Here is a 16,936-nt window from a genome sequence, read left to right on the forward strand (position 1 = left end):
ATAGTGCATATAAATGTCAGCAAGTACCGGACTGAGAGGATTACCCATAGCCAATCCTTCAACTTGACGAAAATATGCATTTTGGAAAACAAAGTGGGTTTGACTCAGAGAGACTTTAGTAAGCAAAACCAACTCATTAATTTCAGTACGTGTGAAGTGAAATTCCCGAAGCCTAGTTTCAAGACAATTTAGTGCTCCTTCGACTGGAACATTAATAAACAGTGATTTGACATCAAATGAAACCATAATGGAACGAAGTGGAGAAATATTTTGAAGTTTATCAATGACTTCAACAGAATTTTTTACAGTGTGAATATTATTAGCAAGTAAAAGAGAATCTGGAAAATAATTATTTGAGAGATCTGGAAACTAAATATTTGGCCAAAGGATATGAAGCAGTACCTATGTTGGAAACAATTGGTCGAAAAGGAATACCGGTTTTGTGGACTTTTGGAAGAGCATAAAGCCTAGTGCAATTAGTAATAGGTGGAATAAGTGATTTCTTCAACTGCGTTGGCAGAATATGAGAAGATTTGATAGCACTTTTAATTTTCGTGAGGTTCGAAGTTGAAGGATCTTTTGAGATCGAGCAGTATGGGCCTTCATTTATCAGTTTAGAGACTCCAGTAATATATGTGTGTTTGTCCATAATAACGATCTGTCCGCCCTTATCAGCTTTAGAGATAATGATATTAGTATCAGAATGAATTTCACATACGATTTCATTTTCCTTTTTGCTAAGATTCGAACCGGAAGATTTGTTGTTAAAATTAACGTTATGAGTAATTAGGTGGCGGATTGTATCCTTCTGCGTTTCCAAAATTTTGGAGAATTTAAAGACTTTCTCTATAGGAGCGATGATTTGACGAATTGAAGGTTTAGATGTCTTTGAAAAGTTGAAATTATATTTTAATACTTTTAACTGATCCTCCGAAAGATTCCTATTGGAGATATTAACGATGGGGTTAACGTTTACAGTGGGAAGATTAGCTAGATAGGTGGGACTATCCGACTGGTGTGTGAGCTTAAGGAATTTAGAAATAAGCACATTTTTATGCTGTTAACAAACGGTAGCGGTTCTAGACCAGGATGTATGTTCAAATGAGAAAAAATTTTCAGTTGAATTAGCAATTTTTAAATGGAGGTAATATAATTCAAATTCAATTTTAGATAAATGTTTGTGCATGTCCCTTATAATATGACGAAGTGCCAATTTGAATTTATGCAAAATTTTTTAAACGTGAACGGAAGCTTTAAGGCTACATTTCACATGTATAAATTTGGGAATGATATTTTGATGTTTGCATTTAAGTAGAAACTGTAGATGATTCAAGAATTTCGTACGCTTAAGGCGTAACATACAAAATCAGTTCCTGTCAGTGGACATATTGTGAAAAGGGTACAAGCAAGAAACCAGTGAACAAAAGAAATATAATTCCGAAAGTCCAAAAAAGGAATTACTTATAACATGAAAAAACACCAATAAATAATGAAGACAATTTTCATCAACATATGACAAGGTTGGACATAACATAATTTCATCAACATATGACAAGGACAAAAACATTCCAAAAGGAGAAAAACATCCAATACTGAAAACCAATAGCCAAGTGGAAAGAAGCAACGAAAGTCAAAATGGATTGACTTTCGTTGATTGTCACATTAGCATGTTTCTCTTCTAGTCTGCCTTTATTAACATTTCATAGACTACTATATATAAATTTCCAAGCTGAACCCAATATATAATTTTTTAATTGTTTTCAGAGATCTATCTATGACTTGATACGAGCCTAAAACTTGAAGCGGTCCTTAGTGAGACACTCTCTGGTTCACTTCTTTTTCTTCCAACATGCATGTGGTTCTTAAAACAGCCATCATGAGTTACCATACAATATCTCTAGAAATTTTAGTTGTTATTACAAATAAAGGTACATATAATAAAGGTCCGATATACGCTCTAATTTCACCAAATGTGGCGATACATGTTCTGCGCTGGTTTGGGGCACGATTGTGTGTTGTATGGCAACTCAGTTGACGTTGAAAAATCTTTCGCCGGAGCTCGCTAGTTCGCGATGATAGGGGAAAGATAAAATGGTGGAAGTTGTTAAATTGAAGTTCGGCAAAAGGAAATATCATCGTGGCCATCCTATTGAGGGACAGTGGGTATTTGGAGGTGTGGAAAGAGGGTCTGGGAGATTACTTTTAGTGGCTGTGCATGATAGAAGTAGGGATTTGTAATTATTTGCGATTTTATTTATTTGTGAACCATAGTATAAATTTTCTGGATAGTGTGCCTGGTTGTCATATAAATACGATAGTGATTACGTGGCAGCATGTTAAAGGTGGCATGAAATTGGTATTTCTGCTGTTCCATAAAGCATTAATTCATGGTAAGTGCATTTTATTTTATTCTTGTTCTTATTTTGTAGAATGTTATGTTCATTGTTTTTTTAGTATGAATTTCTGTTGTTATTGTTGTTATTTGAATTGTTTGAAATTTATTCTAGTTATTTTAGTTTATTTTGTTGATTAGTGCATAGCGTCTAGATTGTGCAATTTGTAGATATTTTTTAAAGTTTAAACAGGATGCTGTGTACACGGTATTCTTTGAAATTGATTGTTATGCTAATTTATTGAAGCGAGGTGTGAGTAGTTCATAGATACGTTCGTTGCGATTACATTACATTTGTAGATTTTTTTAAGTTAAAACATATCGCTGTATACATGGATTCTTCTCAAATATTTTTGGTTAGAAACTTTATGTTTTTGCCGTCTAAATTTTTTGTTTTTGTTTCAGATTTTTAGCTTAAATTGTGTGTTCAAAATTTGGTTTTTGTGTGTGCGAAAACCACGTTTTTGGAGAAATTCTAGGCTTAAAGTTCGAAATGTAGACAAAAAATTTAGATAGTAATATGGCAGCGTGGAGTTTCTCTTTAAAAATGTTTGCCAAGAAATTTGGCGACTTGAGGGTGCATATCAGAGTAGTTCCCAAATAAAATTACTGCAGTATTTTTAAAACAATGTTTAGACCAAGGGTCTAGTTAGTAGTATCTAAGAATACTTTTGTAAGAGCACAGACTTATAAACACATAATCAAAACTAATACAACAGAATATTTTTTTCCGAATTCTTCAGAACTTCCAAGCAGGATATAATTTCTGCCTTTCATCAAAATTACTAACACTTAAAATCAAGAGTATGTGGATAAATGAATTACTATAACATAATAGTAAACTTTTTCTTAACTTCCATTTTTAGGGTGATGAAATTTATTCCCAATTATTGTAATGGGTACTTAAAAAAAAATTCCAGAATTGCACAAACTAGGCACTGCGCACTGCCTTAAATTTATCCACGTGCACATGAATCTATTTTCATTTAAAAAAAATCAGGAACGTGAAACAAAGTTAAAACTATCATGGTAACCAGAAATGAGGTTTCATCGCCAAAATTAAAAAAAAAAAAAAAAAAAAATCGCTAATCGAAGGGGCACCCAATTCTACACTAGAAACCCCATGATAATTTTATTGCAAAAAATTTCAGTCAGTAAATACAATATTTCGATTATTAGTACACAATTAGATGAATATTTTATGTTCATATGTCAGAAGAATGACAATAAAATGAAGAATAAATAGGCATTTGCCAGTTTGACGCGCGGAGCTCGAAAATTAAGTGACACACAATAACACACTTGGTAAAATCCTAGTATACGGTGCAGCCTTGGCGTGATTTTGACAATTATCGCCAACACCAAAAATGATCCAAAGAACGTCGCTATTTTGAAAATTATCGCTAACACCAATAATGATCCAAAGAACGTCTATATACTATACACTGTATACTATGTGTATACATACATAATATATACTATATATATTCTTTGAATGACCTGTTTACTACTCATCGTACATGTCCTATTTTTATTGCTCATCATAAAATCGCCAAAAGTAGCCAAATCCCGTGTGCACCGCATACTAGGATTAAACCACACACTGCAAAGACTAAAACAACAACACGCGAAATCAAAGACTGAAATCGCGGCAAAACATACGAATGACACGAACACTGTCTGGATAGAATGACAGGCAGCACCGCTAAAACCATCATTTATAGCAGGATACCAAGTAAACGTACAAAAATGCTTGCTTTTACATAATACATATTATTTCTAAAAAGCAATATAAGAATGAGGAACATTTAATATATATAATTACCGCTTCTTGTAGATAGACGTGACTATGACGATATTTACATTTCGCACAGTGATAGTTATAACCGCCAATTTTGCAGCAATTTCCAACAATTCAATTTTATCAAAAGTCTTGAATAGATTAAAAATTTAGAAAATGAGTTTCAATGCTTTTAAAAGTAAAAGAGAAGCAAAATTTAATTCATATTAAAATTTATTTTGTACGCAAGAAAATACCAAACAAATTATTCAAACATTTACATATATTGTGTAAATGTATTTTAAAATTTTATACGATGTAATTTACTTTTTATCAATAAAAATTAAAATCAGAGAAGAAGATTTTTCTTTTTTATTTCGTTGATAGGCTTTGATTTATGGCTGTGCGGAATCATGTTACTGTTTACAAACCACACCCGTAGTTGACTGATTTGAATGTAAACATTTGCGAATCAATGTCGTCAATTCTTAAAAAAGTTATAATTTTTGGTGCATCCGGTAACACTGGATTAGCAACTGTGGAGGCAGCTCTTAAATCTGGTAGATTAATATTTTTCTGTTGTATCTGAGTAATGTTTGATAGTTCCTAGAGGGCAGTAAATTTTAGTCACGTGATTTGTTAGTGCTAGGGTGCAAAATTAAAGATGCTTGTTAATATTTCTAAAAGTTTTGGAATACTGTGCAATCGTTCAGTTTCTCTTAAATTACTATATCCTGTTAAGCAAACTGTTCGCAAAATAACTAATGTCAATTCTCAGGGACTGGTAGTTGAATATCTTTCTGGCGATCGTCAAGGCATCGTTACGCTAGGTTTGAATCGACCTGAAACGAGAAATGCATTAGGGAAAAAACTGTTGGCTGCTTTTGCCGAAATTGTTGAAACTGTTAAATATGATAAAAATTCGCGTGTGCTTATTATACACAGTTTGGTAAAAAATGCATTCTGTGCAGGCGCTGATTTGAAAGAGCGCGCTGCTATGCCAGAGGCTGAAGTTGGACCATTTGTAAGCAAAATTCGTCAGTCGATTACAGATTTGCATGATTTACCGATACCTACTCTTGCAGCCATTGATGGCGCAGCTCTTGGAGGTGGATTAGAAATGGCCCTTGCTTGTGATATGCGGGTATCATCTGCAACAGCAAAAATGGGCTTAGTGGAAACTAAATTAGCAATTATTCCTGGAGGTGGCGGTACTCAACGGCTGCCTCGGATTGTTGGATCTGCGCTTGCTAAAGAACTTATATTTACAGGTCGTATTATTGATGGAAATGAAGCTCACAGAATTGGTTTGGTTAACCATGTAGTTCAGCAGAATGAAAACAGTAATGCAGCATTTGTGAAAGCTTTGGAATTAGCTGAAGAAATTATAACTCAAGGCCCAATTGCTGTTCGATTAGCTAAACTTGCTATAAATAAAGGGTTGGATGTGGACCTGCAAAGTGGCCTAGCATTTGAGCAAGCCTGCTATGCTCAAACGATTGGAACGAAAGACCGCATTGAAGGCCTCACGGCTTTTAAGGAGAAACGGCCTCCAAAATATACTGCAGAATAATATATTGTATGACACTTTTTGACACTTTTTGTAAGCCATGATATGTTAAATATATTCATAATTATTGGTTAATGAAACTGATGATATATTACTTTTAGGTACTTTTCTGGTATCGGAACCAGATTCAGAAATGTATGAATGCATCTCTGTATGTAAACACAGACATACACATATACATATATGTGTGTATACTCATATACATTTCTAAATCTGGTCCCAATAATGGAAAAGTGCCTATTTTTATGTCATCTTGAATATTTTATATGTATTAGCTGCTTTAGTCAATCTTTGAAATTCAATAAAAAGTGTATTTTCAAAAACCTTGTTTCTTTGTGTTGATTGATTAAAATTTGTAATTAAAAAATGTAAATCTTTAGGTTATGAAGTTACTGCATTTGTCAGAGATAAGTCAAAACTTGGAACTGTTGTTCCTAATCATGTAGTGGAAGGTGATGTTTTAGATAAAGAAGGTGTAGAAACAGGAATTAAAGGGCATGATGCTGTTATTGTTGTCCTGGGCACAAGAAATGATTTGAGTAAGTTCATTTTAATATAATATAAAATGTATAATTATGTATAACTTCACAAAATTTAATTTCTGAATAATTCATGTTTATTAGGTCCGACTACTGTAATGTCTGATGGAACGAAAAATATATTGGAAGCAATGAAAAAACATGATGTTAAGAGAGTGTCATGTTGCATATCATGTAAGACATTTCCTTTAGTGTTCATCTTTACTTTGCATGAGATATCTTCCCTTATGATATTTTATTTGGATAAAAGAAAGTCAAATCATATTTTCTTTCAGAATGCAGATATCTGAAGCAAAAACTATATCCTTATTGTAAAATGCATTAAATATTTTGGAACTACTCTGATATGCGCAAACTTCACGCTGCCATATTACTGTCTAAATTTTTTGTTTACATTTCGAACTTTTAGCCTAAAATGTCTCCAAAAACGCGTTTTTCGCACATGCAAAAACTATGTTTTCAACATACAATTTAGCTAAAAATCCGAAACGAAAACAAAAAATTTTAGCAAAAACGTAAAGTTTCTAACCAAAAATATTTGACAAGAATCCACGGCGACATGTTTTAACTTAAAAAAACATATATGAATGGCACAATGTAGGCAACGAACGAATCTACAAACTACACACACCTCGCTTTAATAAATTAACATAACAACAATAAATTTCAAAGAATACCATGTACACAGCATCCTGTTTAAATTTTAAAAAAATTCTACGAATTGCACAATTTAGGTAAGGAAGGAATCTACGATCTACACACTCCTCACTTTAATAAAATAACATAACAACAATAAATTTCAAATAATACCATGTACACAGCATTCTGCGTCAACTTTAAAAAACATCTACGAATTGCACAGTCTAGACACTAAACAACAAAATAAATTTCAAACAATTTAAAAAAACAACAATAACGACAGAAATTCATACTAAAGAACCAATGAACATAACATTCTTCAAAATAAGAACAAGGATAAAATAAAATGCACTTACCATGAATTAATGCGTTTCCGAATAGCAGAAATATAAATTTCATACTGCCTTTAACATGCCACCATGTAATCACTATCGTATTTACATGACAGCCAGACACACTAACCAGAAAATTTATACTATGGTTCACAAATAAATAAAATCACGAATCCCTACTTCTATCATGCACTGCCATTAAAAATAATCTCCCAGACCCTCTTTCCACACTTCCAAATACCCACTACCCCTCAACAGGATAGCCACAATGATATTTCCTTTTGCCGAACTTCAATTCAACAACTACCATTTTATCTTTCCCTCCCATCTTCTCAGACAGAGAGGCGAATCAACGAGCTCCAGCGAAAGATTTTTCAATGTCAACAGGGTTGCCATAGAACACGCAATCGTGCCAAAAACCAGCGCAGAGCACATATTGCCACATTTGGTGAAATTAGGGCGTATATTAGAGTTGTACCAATATTTTTTCAGAAAATATTGAATATTATGTAATAAATGCAGTTGTTACTGAAATGAGGTAAACCTTATTTTGATACTTTCAGATGATCTTCACCACTAGTTTTAATATTCAGTAGAACTGCTAGGTTTTTGGCATAATTTTAGGTGTACACATGATAACAGCCAGCCTTTACATATTTATGAATTTATAATTTCAACATGCCATCTTACTAAATTTAAACTCGTGTTCTATCTGTAAAAATTCAGAATCGCCGAAGTCCCAACGAGTCTGGATCTCAGATTGTGTACTATATATTCAATTACCTGTATCAGTTTTAATTTTTTCAAGGAACACAGTGGTACTTTTGAAGTATGATTTGTTGCTTTGTGTTGATGGAGTTTTAGCTCTTTGAAAGCCATTCGGATTAAAAAATTGAATTTCTTCTGTACATACTGGACATAAAATTTTCTCTTGATAGTATGTTAAGTTGATACCAAGTAATTTTTTAACTCTTCCTTTTTTTAAAATTTCCTATTGTAAGAAAATCCTAGGACAATGATAAACCCCTTAATGAAAAATTCTTTCCATTTGACAAAACCAAGTTCACACAATTTTTTCATTTCTGATAATAAATGAAACACTTTTTTTGTAGTCATGTAGGTAAACCCATGTTTCATCTAAGGTTAGAATGTATTTCCATTTATCTCCTACTAAATAGCTTTCATACAGGGTTTTACAAATTGTTCTGCATTGAGCCAAATGCCATGTCAAAACTTGGTGAACATTATGTTTTTTAGATTTTTTAGTAGTAAAGCTTGGTTTGCTATTTTATTTATTGTTGCTACAGAGTTGTTTAAAGACTTTGCAATGGATCTCTGCATTGGCAGATGTTTTATGTACCTTTTTCAGGTATTCTTTAAATAAACTTTTACTAGAAATTTTTATTCTATATCATTTGCTTTTTATTTAGTTCTTTATCAAAATCATTCTATAAATGTTTAAATACCCACTACATAAGCTTTTATTTAAAACTCACAAAATAATTAAGGAATTAAAAACAGATGAACAGTGTACCATTTACTTTATAGACATTAAATAACTCTTTTCACAAAATTCATCTACAATTTTATGTCATGAATAATAAAAGTGTGGGGTGCCCTTGATAAATGTATGAAGTTAATGGCTTGTATTCTTGACAAAGTAATTCAGTTATAAGGTTTTGTTAATAAGGCATTTTGTTATTCATGATATAAAATAGTAGATGAATTTTGAAAAAAGAATTATTTAATCTCATTAAATTATATGATAAATTATTTTTCTATGTTTGTTTAATTATTTTGTAAATTTTAAGCAAAAGTTTATTTGATAAAAAAAATTTTTTTTTGAATTTTTTTATTTTCATCTTTTTAGTGTCAATGCCACATTATCAGCCAAATTATTCAATTGAAAAATCATTTTTCATCAATGAATATTCATTCTATTACTTCTAACTATTGTTTGCATCAAATGATAAGGAAAAAAAAAAATCTAGTGATTTTAGCAAAAAGTTAGAATTTCCATTAAAATATCTTGTAAGTTTATTCCCCCCCCCGCCATTCTCTCCAGTGGTACGGACAGTAAAATCTCTGATTTTTAGTTTGTTCTTTAAATGAGGGTATTTGTGAAAAATCATTTTAACATTAAATTTAAAAAGAAAATTCTAAATTGAATTTTTGAACAATTGTTTCTCAACTTGTTATCAATAAATACTTATGTGTTTAATTTCTTGTTATCAGTAAATACTTATGTGTATATTACATTTTTCAGTAATTCATGGTAAGTTTTGAAAATAGTATTGCTCTTTATTAGATTCTTTGGATTACAATTTTTTGGTCTTCTGGAACAGTTAAGTGAACAGTCCTTAGTGATGAGTTTAAATTTGCCCTTCTTTAATTTAGCAGTTATAGGCATGCTTTAAACTATAAATAAAACTAAACACAAAAACTGCTGTCACCTCCAATCACTCAGATTACTGATTTATAGCCTTGTGTTCTTGTTTGCTTGTGTTCAAAATCAAAACATAAATTTAAATCATTTATTAATGTCACATAATAACCTCAGAAATATTTTCTAAGTGAAAGAAAGAAGTAGTAGTTCTGCATATTTAAAAAGTGTAGAAAATTGCCCATTTGGATATTTTTTCCTATCATCGTTGTTTTAAAGGAGGGTGAAGTGTTCGTTTTACAGTCTGTGAACATTTCAAAACATTGTAACCAATAAATTTGCATTTATTAAAATTTTAAAATAATAGACATGAAATATTTGAAAAAAAGACATAGAATTTTCAGAAATTTAACTAAAATTTTCATACAAATTTCATATAAAAAATTTTCATCTTCTCTATTCAATAGTGCAAACAATAAAATTCTGCAATTTTCAGTTTGTTCATTAAATGAAGATATGTGCAAAAATCTTTTTAACATTAAATATAAAAATCCAGATCAAATTTTGAAAAGATTGATTCACTACATTGAATTGCTATCTACAAATAGTGTGTATAAAATTTGAACTTGATAGCTTATCTGGAAGAGGTGGATTAAAAATTTATGACAAATTTTAGACCATAGGGAGAAATGCTATGAATGAATTAAATAAGAGCTTATAAAAATGATATGTGTCCTACAATCATTTTTTCTGATATATTAATTATTCTAAAATAATAAATTTTAATTTATGGTGTTGAAATTAAAAGATGCATGTTACAATTAAAGACATACAGTATGCTCTTTTAGTAATTTGTATAATTCATTTGCAAAAACAATATATAAAGAGGACAAAATTAACTTTTTAAATATACAGAACAAATTGTAACTAGTAAATATATATATACATCATGTAATAATTTTTTTAGCATTTCTCTTTTGGCCTCGAGAAAAAGTGCCGAAGCCATACATCCCAGTGACTGAAGATCATGAACGAATGCTGGAAGCATTAAAAGCTAGTGATAGAGAATGGGTTGCTGTACTTCCTCCACATATTGCTGGTAGGAAAACTGAGTATTTAAAAATATTTTGTAATATATTCTTTTATGCTTAGTTTGAATATTAATGTTAACGTATTCTGTAACCAAAGAATAATATCTTGGGTATAATTTATACAATATCCAAAGATTTTAATATTTTCAGTCATAAAATATGTAAGTTTAAAATCATGTAAATTAGTTAGTTGTGTAATTTTATTGCAGTTTATTAATTGGGAACTAAAAACTTTTTTTTTATTTTTCTAAAAGAGATATTTAAGATTATGTATTTTCAAAAGATTTAAATTTTTTCAAAAGCATTTTGAGGTTTAATCCTAGTATCCGGTGCACACGAAATTTGGCTACTTTATGATGAGCAGTAAAAATGGGACATATACGATGAGTAGTTAACGGTTCATTCAAAGAAAATATATAGTTAAACATAGTATATACTCGTACTATGTATATAGTATATATACTATGTGTATAGTATATATATAGAGAGAGACGTTCTTCGGATCATTTTTGGTGTTGGCAATAATTTTCGCGCCAACGCTGCACCGTATACTAGGATTTTACCGCATTTTGATACTAGGATTTTACCGCATGTTTTCAATAATTTTATTTTCATCTAATGAACTCAAGGGGGATCCCATGCAAATGCTTTCTTAACAATTGTTTGGAGTGTTTGATTTTCACCTTACGAAATTTAGTGTCTTAACAAAATTGTAGCCACTTATAAGACCATAGGTAAATATTTTTGTAGCCACTGTAGAAAAATATTTTGTGTAAATGAATAGGAACTTGTAATATGATCAGTGAGTAGTAGCACATCACAAATACTTCCATATTATCTTGCAGAAACATTATGCAGATCCCTTAATTAAAGAATGAATTATTAATAATAATTTGTTCTATGCCATGCTCCATTACATTCTTAATGTATGGCTGAATGACTCATCAAAATAGCCCTGTTTTTGTTTTGTAAAACTGGAATGAATTTAATAGGTTGGTATTTTCATTTATGCATTCTTAATTATATATGCATTTATCTTCATATATTATTTTAGTGGCACCGTCTAAGAAATAAATAACTGAAAGGAGTAGATTGTATATTATACCACTACCAATAGTTTATTTTTTGCAGTGGCAACCTATTTTTCTTCAATCATAGAGATTTTTAATTAAATTTGAAACATAAATATCCTATGCTTTGCCAAGTGGCAATTTACCGCTTTTAAATTGCTGAATTTGTTAACCAAAATTTCATTAAGTTCACATGAGTATAAATGTTAAAAATTCAGAATTTAGTTTGAAACTTTAATGTTAAGAACGTTAGGGTTTTAGATTGTAATTTAATGTTTTCAGATTGGTTTTAAGTTTTTACATTAAAAACAATTAATTTGTTATGAAATTGTATTGAATCATATTTCTGTAATCAAGAAATGTTTTGCCAACAGTTTAATATATGGTGTTACTTTAAAATATTAGGTTTATTGTAAATTATCCAATAGATTTAGCAGTATACTAGCCAAAGCATGTACAAATATTATATCATTAATGAAGAAAATTTCAAATTCTTTTCCAGACAGGTATATAATAATAGATTAGAAAAAAATTAAAAGAAAATTCCTAATTCGTACGCTAAAAATATACATTTTTTACTCTGATAAAAGAAATTGTAAATTCCGGAATAAAAACTTTGTCTATGGCATTCTCTGTTGTCCAATGAAAATAAAAAGGCAGAAATCGTAAATTTTTTAACCAGAGCAGTCAGCTAGAAATTTTTAATCTTTTCAACTATACATAATTAAAAATTAATAGTTATAAATTCTGTATATATAACATATAAAATTATTTAATTGCATTAGGACAATGTCATTTCGTAATAATTGTTCAAATATACTTTTTGCATTTGTATATTTTTTCTAATCCACTCACAGTTAAATTAGTGTCATTATTAGCTATCAGTTATTTGATAATTATTGCTATCAGTGAGTTTTTTAAAACAATCAAAATATTCTGTTGGTAATGATGTACAACTTTTAGCATTGTGTTGTATATCAATGGTCGTCAACCCTTAGAACTTCACGGACCACTACATATATAATTTTATATTTGGCGGACCACTAATATGAATTTGAAAAAAAAAAAAAAAAAAAAAAACTTAAATCAGACCTTAAAAACAACATATTAAGTACGCAAAAACAATATTCAACTTTCAAATATATGTAATTCTAATTTTCATTTGTTGATATAATTTTTTAAACATTTGGTGTTCAGCAGCATGCCTTTATGGAAATTCAGGCTATGTCCCTGATTATGAGTAACATTTAAAATACTATTAACATCTCACTGATACACATATTTTAATAACATTGAAAAATTATATGAAAAGTACAAAAATCTTACCTTCTTGTACAGAAAGCTTTACATTTTCATATCACTGAAAAGGAACTTCACGAAAAGCAAGAATAAACTGGCAAACGCAAAGCAACATCAATAAACTTAAAGTGTTATGCCACCAATTTTTAATTCTTGTAAACATAATAATCATCGCTTACTCAGCAATGGCACCATCTATCAACAGTGAGACAAATCAAAAGTAGCTAAAAAGTCACTAAATTCAGAAGGAATTTTGCTGAAAGTAGTAACTAAAATTTTAAAAAAGTATAATCCATACTCCATAATAGGTTTTGTTACTCATCATTTTTTAAACTGAATCTTTATAAAAATATAATGTCCCAATTTTTCTGCAGACCATCAAAACGTTTTCACGGACCACCGGTTGGTGACCACTGGTGTATACTATGTTGAACAAAAAAGAATTTGAGGCTGTATAAATAGAATAAATTCTTCAACTACTACATATTATTGTAAAAACAGATAAATATAAGTGGTCTGTAAACGTACTCCTGGTAAATGTCTAATATTTTGACTCAAAAAAAAGCATTGCGATAAACCGCATCTTAAAATACATTCCTATATCTTTAGATATGACTACGAAAGTGATATTAAGTAAAATAAGAAAACTGTAATTGAAAAATTTCTAATTTAAAATTGCAGTTTAACATTCTAGAATAAAATATGGTAATAATTATCCAGATAACTGCTCAAGAAATGGATACAGGAAGTTGTTGTTTAGTTTCCTGTTCTTGTTTTATCTGTTAAAACATTAAAAAGTTTAAGACTGTATATTTAAGAATGTGCTAAATGTTTATTTTGTTTTTGATAAATATTTTGGGTTTTCATCACTAAAATATTAATTACCAAGGAAAAAATATCACTGTAACTTGGCTATGATACAAAAGCTATGTTTCATTAATGTAGGAAAATAAATGACAAGTTCAACAACCCAAAATTTAATGTTTTTCATATTAAATATATTTTATTATTATAATAATGACCAATATTACTTTACATTTAGTAATACAAGCATTGGAATTAGTAATTGTTTCATTTCAAAGTTCTATTTTCTTTACAAAGTTATAATTGATAACTGATTTTAATTTCCAGAGGAGCCTGCAAAAGGAAATTATGAGATAAAAAATGAAGCTCCAGTTGGAAGAGTAATTTCTAAGTATGATTTAGCTGAAATATTAGTTAAATGTTTAACTGCTGAAGAACATATTGGTCACTATGTTGGGATTGGCTACCCACAATAAATTCTAAAATCATTCATATTGTACCAAAATACTATATAAAAAATAAATATGCTATTTTTGATATGTATTATTATACCACTGTGTCTATATTTCTTAGACAGCTTTTATGTTGAATATATATATTTCCAGAATCAGTTTCATAAATATTTTATTTTTATAATAAAATACATAGCTTTAATGTAAAACTTAAAGAATTATAAATAATTTGAGTAATGTCTTTATGCTTAGCATGATCTATGAATATTAGATTTCCTTAGTGTGAAATGTCATTTTTGTATTATGGGAACATGCACATTTTTTATAGCTTATAATGTTTAATTAGTTTTTGTAAATAAAAAGATTTTATGTGATTTTTATGTTATTATTTTTTCTTTGTAAAACTAATGCCTTTTTCATAGAAAGGTTTTTATTTATTTTTAAATTACAGAAAACTAAAAGCATCAAGCAGTGATAATAACTGGCAAAATTTAATTTTTTTATCAATTTCAAATTCAAATTATTGAATTTTACCAATTGACACAGGTCTACCAAAAAAAAAAATTAATGCTTGAAAGAAATAAGTACTTAAAATTTTATTATGCTCATTTTAAAAATATTTGGATATATTTTTAAAAAATATATAAATATTTTATATGTGTCATGTTGGAATTTTCTGAATTGGAACTTTCTATAATGTGTATTTTGTTATATTGATACTTAAATAACATAAAACTATAGAATATACATATAAAAAAGAAGAGCATATTATATCACATAATCCCTGTTAATAACAAAAACATTATATATACAACAAATCTGCATACATATAAACAGATTTTTGAACTTCCAATTTTTTATCATACTCTCACCAATCAGATTTTCTCTTATTTCTAATTGTCTTACGATTTTTATGTTATTGGCTTAAGATTTCATAATCTGCAGCCAGAAAAGGAATTTCCTGTCTTTAAAAAAAAAAAAAAAAAAAAAAAAAAAAAAACCTGTTGGTGGCAGATTACTGCTATGCATGTGAGAAAGGATAGGTTTGAAAATGTCATGTTTCAGTTTTCCAATGAGCATCAAGCACAGCTCTATATTATTTTGAACACATTGACCAATGAGCACAAAGCAAGATTATGGCTGCTTAATCCATTCCTTTAAGCTATAAATAATACAAGTTTCTTATGCTTCGAGAAGCTTTTAAGGATAGTCGTTTTTCTTAGTTATATCAACAGAAGTAAAATACTAACGTACTATTCAAAATCATATACAGGTGATTTTTCCTGTATTATTTATACCAAAGAAATAAATTTCTAATGTGTACCATCTTTTTTTTTTTTTTTTGTTAGGGGGGCACTGTAAATAGTTGTGTGGTTTTAAACGGGTGCATACGCAAGGAGAAACTAAAGTGTATTGAAATAAAAAGGGCAGTTAAATTCTTTTATGAAAACAAAGGATAATCATCTACAAATCATCTGATAAAAAATTATTGATGTGGAATGCCTACGTACTAAGCCCTTTCTATTGGAACACAATCTGCCACTTGTCTTTGTTAATGCTCCAGGTTTAGTTCCTAATAGCAAAAGCCCTAAGAAATACTTATGTGCAAGAATAAAACTGACAATAGTTGTTAAAGAAATAAGTGCAATAAAATAAAACTAGTTGCTGATTGCATTAACCCTTTAAGGAGCAGTATATAAAATAATTTAAATTGTGGTAAAATTTTGCATGAATTGTAACTTATGGACCCTAAGAAAATAAAATTGAGATTTAAACAAACTCTAAAGTGAAGTCCTGAATTTTGAGAGCTGGTATATATTTTATACTGGTGCCCCTCTTAAGACATTTTTTTCCAGTTGTTAATTTTTGTTTTTTAGATTAAATTTGTGTGCTTTTGATGTGCATGTAAAGAGACGGATGCTTGAATATAGTTATGTAAGTCTAAAGACAAAAACTTTTTAAATTTCACGCGACATTTAAAATTTTTAAAATTTATGTTTTTATGCACTTTGATGATGCAACTCAGCTGGACATACTTATGTAAAATATGGATAAAAGCTTTTGAACTTGATTTAAATTGAATATTATTATTTTATAAAAAAAATTGCTAATATAACACTGCATGCATAAACTGTATCATGCTGTAACTGAACTAGTATCATGTTGCAAGAAGATGTAACTAAGTGGGAAAATAAAACACTATGACACACAGCTGAGAAAGAATGTTGCATTTTTGAAGTTATATTTTATGCTTTAGATAATATGTAAAAGAAGACCATGCTTCATGCTAATACTAGTAGAAATCGCATTCCCACACACTTCAGATTATCGAGGACCATAAAGGCTCTTTTTACTTCCTTGTACGAAGTAAAAAGGAGTATTGTAATCGCGAAAAGTTTCAGGCAGCATATTTCAATGAAAATATCTATTTTGATCATTTTTGAATGCAATTTAATGATGTTTTTGCGTGATATGTGTACATAAGGACAGAATAAAAGACACGTTTCCTCCAAAAAAATTATAAACTGCTTTAAAATGAATTCTGAAGAGAATTTTCCGTGGCGTCTGTACGAAGGTATCTCGCA

At 29.6% G+C, this 16,936-nt stretch overlaps 3 protein-coding genes across 4 annotated transcripts in view; 2 read left to right on the top strand and 1 right to left on the bottom strand.

The window, feature by feature from the left end:
* Window positions 1–4,329, bottom strand: part of Yif1 (Yip1d-interacting factor 1) — a 57,021-nt gene extending 52,692 nt beyond the window's left edge. Inside the window, exon 1 of one of the 2 annotated variants that reach the window (XM_035364106.2) lies at window positions 4,218–4,329. The gene's annotated coding sequence lies outside the window, so the exon portion shown is untranslated. Of the gene's footprint in view, window positions 1–4,067; window positions 4,089–4,217 lie in introns of those variants that run through there. The other variant, XM_085810653.1, reaches the window with a different exon arrangement.
* A 245-nt stretch (window positions 4,330–4,574) lies between these two features.
* On the top strand, window positions 4,575–14,725 carry LOC118193070 (flavin reductase (NADPH)). Its single transcript, XM_035364108.2, has 5 exons — window positions 4,575–4,732; window positions 6,123–6,281; window positions 6,366–6,455; window positions 10,603–10,734; window positions 14,227–14,725. Exons 1-5 carry the CDS (start codon window positions 4,648–4,650, stop codon window positions 14,373–14,375), a joined length of 615 nt encoding a protein of 204 aa, XP_035219999.1. The 5' UTR covers window positions 4,575–4,647; the 3' UTR covers window positions 14,376–14,725.
* Window positions 4,746–6,065, top strand: LOC118193069 (methylglutaconyl-CoA hydratase, mitochondrial-like). The gene has a single exon (XM_035364107.2). It carries the CDS (start codon window positions 4,837–4,839, stop codon window positions 5,743–5,745), a length of 909 nt encoding a protein of 302 aa, XP_035219998.1. The 5' UTR covers window positions 4,746–4,836; the 3' UTR covers window positions 5,746–6,065.
* Window positions 14,726–16,936: the final 2,211 nt, after the last annotated feature.

This window comes from Stegodyphus dumicola, chromosome 2, assembly GCF_044657685.1.
Source record: "Stegodyphus dumicola isolate Sdum_Otavi_A_Nest chromosome 2, ASM4465768v1".
NCBI lineage: Eukaryota > Metazoa > Arthropoda > Arachnida > Araneae > Eresidae > Stegodyphus > Stegodyphus dumicola.

Coding starts and splice junctions, on each gene's coding strand:
- LOC118193069 (XM_035364107.2), top strand. CDS start 4,837: ATGCTTGTTAATATTTCTAAAAGTTTTGGAATACTGTGCAATCGTTCA.
- LOC118193070 (XM_035364108.2), top strand. CDS start 4,648: ATGTCGTCAATTCTTAAAAAAGTTATAATTTTTGGTGCATCCGGTAAC. Junction 4,733..6,122: donor GGAGGCAGCTCTTAAATCTG/GTAGATTAATAT, acceptor GTAAATCTTTAG/GTTATGAAGTTACTGCATTT. Junction 6,282..6,365: donor GGGCACAAGAAATGATTTGA/GTAAGTTCATTT, acceptor CATGTTTATTAG/GTCCGACTACTGTAATGTCT.